At 49.4% G+C, this 7191-nt stretch overlaps 1 protein-coding gene across 1 annotated transcript; it reads right to left on the reverse strand.

Annotated features, from left to right (window-relative positions):
* Window positions 1-219: 219 nt before the first annotated feature.
* On the reverse strand, window positions 220-1937 carry LOC109779412 (putative pentatricopeptide repeat-containing protein At1g10330). The gene has a single exon (XM_020338030.3). It carries the CDS (start codon window positions 1785-1787, stop codon window positions 366-368), a length of 1422 nt encoding a protein of 473 aa, XP_020193619.1. The 5' UTR covers window positions 1788-1937; the 3' UTR covers window positions 220-365.
* Between the last annotated feature and the right edge of the window lie 5254 nt (window positions 1938-7191).

Here is a 7191-nt window from a genome sequence, read left to right on the forward strand (position 1 = left end):
TTCTAAGAAATCAATTGCAGAACATTTAATAGGAATTTTTCATTCAGTCAAACCTCTTGCAAAGAATCTTTTTGTTTTACCAGTGGTATAATCAAATACACTACTTTGGTGCAAACAAAATTTTATAGGTTTTGAGTGGACATGCCAGTACAATTCTGTGCTTTTCCTGATACTGCCTTTTTGCAACCTTGCAAATCAAAGGTGACCCGCACAATGCAGTGAATAAAAATTTGATTCTTCATTACGTCAAATATTTGTTATAAGCTTGAACAACAAGATGTGGTTTAGTATTTTCCTAAAGATACAAATCATGAGAAACAAACGGTAGTCCCAGAAGAGCAATATTTGCAACAAACAAACTCTAGTCAAGTAATGGCAGAGCTGTGAAACACAACACTGCTTTGCCCTGCTGTCTTCTTGATCCCGGCCTCATGCATCACCTCACCCATTCTCGTCGCAGCACACCAATTCCCATTTTCTAGATAAATATTTCTGATAGTCACATACCGGTCGGATTGCTGAGGACCAAGAGCCACTAGTTTTCGCCCAATCTCAGCAACAAGCTCCACATTTCCATGGAGCTTGCAAGCACCAAGAAGCGCGCCCCAGACAGAAGCATCAGGCAAAAAGGGCATCCGCTCTATCTTCTCAATGGCCTCCATAAAACGGCCAGCATGGCTTAACAGGTCCACAACACATCCATAATGGGCCATCATCGGAGTCACCTTGTATTCAGTCACCATCGTCTCGAACCAGTATAACCCAATCTCCACTAATCCTGCTCGAGCACAACCTGTCAGTAGAGCAAGAAATGTAATCTGATTTGGCAAGAACCCTCCAACTATCATCATGTTGAACTTGACCAGTGCTTCAGTCTCTTTCCCATGATTAGCCAGTGCAGAGAGGAGTGCATTCCACGTACAGACCTCCTTCTCGCATACAATCTGAAAAGCTCTCCTACAACAGTCGAGCTTCCCATACTTCCCATACATGTCGATCAACGCCGTGCCCAAGAACGCTGTGAGGTCAACCTCATGCCGAAGAACATAGGCGTGAACAGCTGTCCCAACCGCAAGCCCCTCAGCACCATCCAAATTTGCACAAGCCGATAGCACGCTGACCAATGTGGCCTCCCCGAGCTGCCCCTTGTTGTCCACCAACAATCCCCTGAAGATCTCAACAGCATCCCAGTGGCACCCATTCCTGGATAACCCGGAGATGAGCGTCGTCCACGACACCACATCCCTCACCACCATCCGCTCAAAGAATTCTCTAGCCACAGCCACGTCCCCGGCGAGGCACAGCACATCAAGCATGGCGTTAGAGGAGGACAGATCCGGGCTGGCCATTTCATCAAACACCTTAGAAGCGTCACACGCGAGACGGCCAGCTCGGCCATAGGAGCTAACGAGCGAGCATGCAACGAAGCGATCGGCCGTAAGCCCGCGGCGGAGGCACTGCGAGTGGAGGGCCCCGGTGGCTGGTCCGGAGGCGGAGGCGGACCTGAGGAGGGAAGGGAACGTGTGGCCGTTGGGGCGCGCGCCGGCGGCGAGCATGGACGAGAAGAGGCGGAGGGGGGCGCATAGCGGGGCAACGGTGGAAGCGGGGAGGCGGAGGTGGGCATGGATGAGGCAGTTGTAGGGGAAGGTGGCGGCGGCGTGGGAGGTGGAGAGCGCGCCGGAGGTGAGGAGGAGGGGATGGACCTGGAGGAGGCGGCGAGGGGCGGAGAAGTGATCCTGGAGGAGGCGTTCGAGGACGGCGAAGGAGTACGGGGTGCCCGTCCACATATGCTAGCCGGAAGCCGGCGAGAGGAGACCGGCGGCGTTGGACGGGAAAGCCAGCGGCAAAATCAAATATGCATGCGTTTGGGATTTGGATGCATCGCATCACGTCCAAGAAACAGAGCACTACATTTTCTTCATCATTTATCACAGAAAATGTGTACTTGTCGGCTGTCCCTTTTTTGGGTTACAGTAAGTAGCAAAAGATTCTCCATACATAGAGGTCCACAGTGTAGGTATGCAATAGTATTACACTCGGTTCTACTATAACCAGCCAAAAATCTGCTACCCTATTTTGTTCATGACTAATTTTTTTAAGAATAAACTCCTTGTCAAGCATCAATAATTTAATCTAAGCAACTAAATGACCATACGCTAAGCGATCCAAACAATCACCTATGAGAGATGCCAGTGATGTCGATGAATCAAACTGGACAATGATTGGGCCCTCCGAGTGTTGCTTTGCCAATGCCATGCCTTGCATCAACGCGTGAATCTTAGCCTCTAGAGCATTACTACAGTTGAATAAAACCCAATATGCCGCGAAGATAACACTCCCATCATGTCTTCGTAGGATCACACCTGCGGCCGCTGAACCATCGCCCACTAAAAAAGCTCCATCCACCGAAAGAACCACCTGATGCACGGGAGGTGGTGGCCATGTAGGGGAAGGTGTTGACACCTTGATCACCGGCGAGGGAATCAAATCTTCGCAAGACATTTCCCCTTCGATAATTCCCTCAGTATTGTATATCCTTGACAGCCGCAACCGAAGTAACTTGGCAGGAAATCAACAGAAATTTTTTATGGAGGAGCTTCCTTGCCATGAACAAAAACTGTAAGTATGCTCCAGATCCGCCAAATCAACATGATTGTCATGTCCTGCACTGTGTCATTGCATTTAGCAAGTAAATTAAGTGACCATTCCCAACATGTATCAATCATTAGATCACGGCCAGACAGCGGCCGGACTGTGTGCATAAGATCCCAAATGGTTGCAGCGTGATTGCATGTAACAAGAGCATGGAACGAGCTCTCCACCTCCACGCCACACATCGGACAACTGTGGTGCTTTGGTAGATGCCTGTAGATTTTACACTAGTCCGTTGCCAATGCCACGGATTCAAAATATGTCGCCAAATAGAGTGGTCGCCCTCGGACAGTAGCTCGATGCAAGTCCCGGAAATATTTCATCATGCTCAACTGTTGCTAGTTTGTACACGCTCTTCACAGTAAAGCGACCATTCCTCTCAGGGAACCATGCCAAGAAGTCATGTCCGTTTCGCGGAGATGTTCTAATTTTAACAATCTCCACTATATCCATATGCCAAAAGTGTTCCTGTAACCATTGCATGTTCCACGCGCAATGTTCATTTAGGAAGTCAGCAACCCAATTCAACCGACAATTTCATTTAGGGGAAATAGGACGAAAACCCTTGCCTCGAGGGATCCAAGGGTCCCTCCATGTTCGGATCATAGAACCATCACTGACACGCCATATTAATATATTTTTAACAAGAACAAGGCCATGCTCGATCCCCTTCCACATTGCTGACGCATTATTAGAGAAAACCGTGTCAAGTAGGTTACCTCGGGGATAGTACTTGCCTCGCAAAAGGCGAGCACATAGGCTGGCTGGGCTATTAATTAATCTCCAAACTTGTTTGGCGAGCAAGGCCTGGTTAAAGGCCCTCATATCTCTAAATCCCATGCCACCCTTTGACTTCGGAAGCCTCATTCTATCCCAACTCAGCCAAGACATCTTCACCTTACCCTTCTCAACTCCCCACAAGTACCGGCGCATCAACCTGGTCAAATCATCACAAACAGAGTCCGGCAGGCGAAAAACGCTCACCACATAGGCGGGTATAGCTTGAGCAACCGATTTGATCAAAACCTCTTTAGCACCACACGATAAATATTGTTCACTCCAGTCCACCAACCTTTTACTCATACTATGTTGGAGGGTTCCAAACCTTCCTTTATGCATTCTTCCTTCAGGTACCGACAACCCCAAGTATTTAGGATCAAAAACCTCTTGAGTTATATCTAGGATGCTCTTTACTTCTTCCCCAACATTAGCCATACAATTATTAGAGAATAGGATGGAACACTTTGCCGGGTTAATAAGTTGACCCGTCGTCGGTGCATATATGTTCAACAAACCTTTTACAATGGACACTTGCTGGTTCGTCGCTCGAAAAAATAGCATGATGTCATCTGCAAACAGGAGATGAGATATAATCCGAGCTCCACGGCAATCTGAAGCCCTTCCAATCCTTCCTCCGCAATTTACTTATTGATGAGAGCAGAAAGTGCGTCAGCAACAAAAGGAAATAAGAAAGGAGACAATGGATCACCTTGTCGGAGGCCCCTGGATGAGGTAAATGTACTTAAAAGTTTACCATTGAACTTGACATAATATTTCACCGAGGATACACACGACATAATCCAAGAAATCCACTGCAGGGAGAAGCCCCATTTGATTAAAGCCTTCTCCAAGAAATCCCAATCCACATGATCATATGCCTTCAAGAGATCCAATTTATAAGCACAACATGCATGAGAATTATGCTTTAAAGATTGAATGTAATGAATACACTCGAAGGCAATAATGGAATTATCAGAAATAATCCGTCCAGGGATGAATGCACTTTTGTTTATGAGATAAACTCTGTAAGTATGGGGCGCAATCGGTTAATCAAGCACTTAGAAAAGATCTTATAAATCACGTTACAGAGATGGTTCTAAAATCCTTCAAGTTATGTGGGAAGGGAACTTTGGGGATCAAGCCAACAACTGTATCATTCACATTATCGGGCATCACCCCGGACCGAAAGAATTCCAACACCGCAGCTATAATTTCAGATTTAAGAATAGCCCAGTTGTGTTGAAAAACCCTGGCTGGAAGGCCATTCGGCCCTGGTGCTTTGAGCGGCCCAATTTGGAAGAGGGCATCTGATAACCCACAAGTATAGGGGATCGCAACAGTTTTCGAGGGTAGAGTATTCAACCCAAATTTATAGATTCGACACAAGGGGAGCCAAAGAATATTTGAAGGTATTAGCAGCTAAGTTGTCAATTCAACCACACCTGGAGATTAATTATCTGCAGCAACGTGATCAGTAGCAAAGTAGTTTAATAGCTTTGATAATAGTAACAGTAGCAACAGTAACGGTAACAGTGATAGCAGTAATTTTGTAGCAAGTGCAGCAGTAACGATAGCAGTAGTAACTGTAACACCCCGGTGTAATGATGCTACAGTAATCCCTGAGATCAAGCTAATCATTTTGCTATAACAGCGCTTGGTCACTTTAATCAATATTCCATTTCAAATTCCAGTCGAATTCAATTTGAATTTATGTGTGAAATTCAAAAATGCTCAGACATGAAAACTAAAATGTTCATCATGTGGAACATATTCTTCTGGTAATATTGGTGGTAAACCAACATTTTTGCAAAATGTCTAAGTGGCCTAAAATAGCTATAACAGAAATTTGTTAAAAGAAAAAAACAGAAAGTTAAAATAATGAAAAGGAAAGAAGAAGGGGTGGGAGAGCCCTGGCCTCCCCTTGGGCCTCGGCCCACCTCGGCCAGCCGGACGGCCCACAGCCCCCTGTTCCCCTGGACCTCAACCAGCCTGGCCGGCCCAGTCGGCCCAGCTCCCCGCACCGCACCCCCCTTCCTGTTCCCCGACCCGAGTCGCTACAGGCGCCGTCCCCGCCGGACCCGCCTCGCCGGCGACGCCCAGGCGAGGGGATAAGGCTTGCGCCTCCTCGCCTCCTCGATCCCCGCCTCCACTTGCACCACCCCACTCCCCTCTCCCACTCCGCCTGCTCCTCCTCTCCTCTCTCCCTTCAGATCCATCACCACCGAGCTCCGTCGCCGCCGAGCACCGCGCTCCACCGCGGCCACCGGCGCCCATTCCTCCCTCCGTGGTGTCTAAGAGGTCCGTGGTGGACTGCTTCTTCCTCCTCGTCACCGGGTCGAGCCCGAGAAACGCCACCGTCGTCGCTCGCGTCTTCTTCCCCAACTACGGCCACCGCTACGCAGCCGTTCGATCCGCCCCGAGTCTGCAGCTACTAAACCTCCGAGGGCCACCGTGTGTGCCGCCTGGTGAGCCCCTCTTCTTCTCCCCTCGCTCCCCTGGCCTCTTGCGCTACCATACCCACCGCGCCGCCATGGCCGAGCTCGGCTCCGCCTAGCAGTTGGCCGCCGTCGTTGCCATGCTCGCCTGAGCACGGGAACGTGCTTAGTGCAGCCCGCCGAGGCCGCCCGTGCCGCTTGCCCACCTCGTCGACCCCCGTAGCGCGATCCCGACGAGGTCCCGAACGCCACCACCACCTCCATTCGTCGCCGACGCCGTTTCCGGCAACTCCAGCTCCGGCCGGCCTCACCACGCGACGCGGCGGGATCTCCTCGTTCGAACGCGCCAAGTCCCGGGCCAAAAGACCCCCTATGCGCGATTCCCGGCGAAGTGCGGCAAGCCCCACCGCTGTTTTGGTCGCCGGCGGCGAAACCCCGACGCCGCCGACGTGGCACACCTGGGGCCCGCCTCTGGATCACTGCCCGTGGGCCCCCTGGCCCCAGTTGACCACGTTGACCGTGGTCAACTGTGCTGACTGGGCACACAGCGTCACTGAGACGCGGGCCCCATCGCATATTTGGTTAAATAAACGTTTTTCTAAATAAAAATGATTAGTTAAGCTAAATAGTCACTGACATGTGGGGCCCAGCTGTTAATTAACATCTTTTTAGTTAGTTTAAAGTTCTGTTAATCCACTGTCTATGACAGGTGGGACCCACTAGTCAGTTTGACCAGTCAGCGGGTCTGTTGACCTGCTGATGTCATGCTAACACTCTGCTAACGTCGTAATTCCTTTTCTATTAATATTAATAATTCCAGAAAATACTTTAATCTTTAAAAATTTATAGAAATTAAACCGTAACTCGGATGAAAATGTTTTCTACATGAAAGTTGCTCAGAAAAATCCAACGAATCCGAATACGCGGTCCGTTCATCTGTCACATGCCCCTAGCATGTTGAACATGGAACTTTCCCCCTCTTTTCCTCTCTCCGGAATCCGCCTAACGCCGGGAATTCATCCTCGGATGTTTATCCCCTCCGTCTGCAACGTGTAGTACCGCGTTAGTTCACCCCCTAGCGCCGCGTATTGCCATGTTATGCTTTGTGATGTTATGTTTGCTTTATATTTACTGTTTCTCCCCCTCTTCTCCTCGGTAGACCCCGTGGCGGCTGCCGATGCCGCTGTGATCGACTACGTCACCGACGACCCCTCCTTCTTGTCTGAGCAACAGGCAAGCCCCCCTTTGATCATCCCGATATCGCCCATTCCATTCTCTCATGCTTGCATTAGATTTTGCTACTATAATTGATTGCTCCTATTCT

This window comes from Aegilops tauschii, chromosome 4, assembly GCF_002575655.3.
Source record: "Aegilops tauschii subsp. strangulata cultivar AL8/78 chromosome 4, Aet v6.0, whole genome shotgun sequence".
NCBI classification, from domain to species: Eukaryota; Viridiplantae; Streptophyta; class Magnoliopsida; order Poales; family Poaceae; genus Aegilops; species Aegilops tauschii.

Bases quoted from the DNA above. Each gene is read 5' to 3' on its own strand.
- LOC109779412 (XM_020338030.3), bottom strand. From the start codon at position 1,787: ATGTGGACGGGCACCCCGTACTCCTTCGCCGTCCTCGAACGCCTCCTC.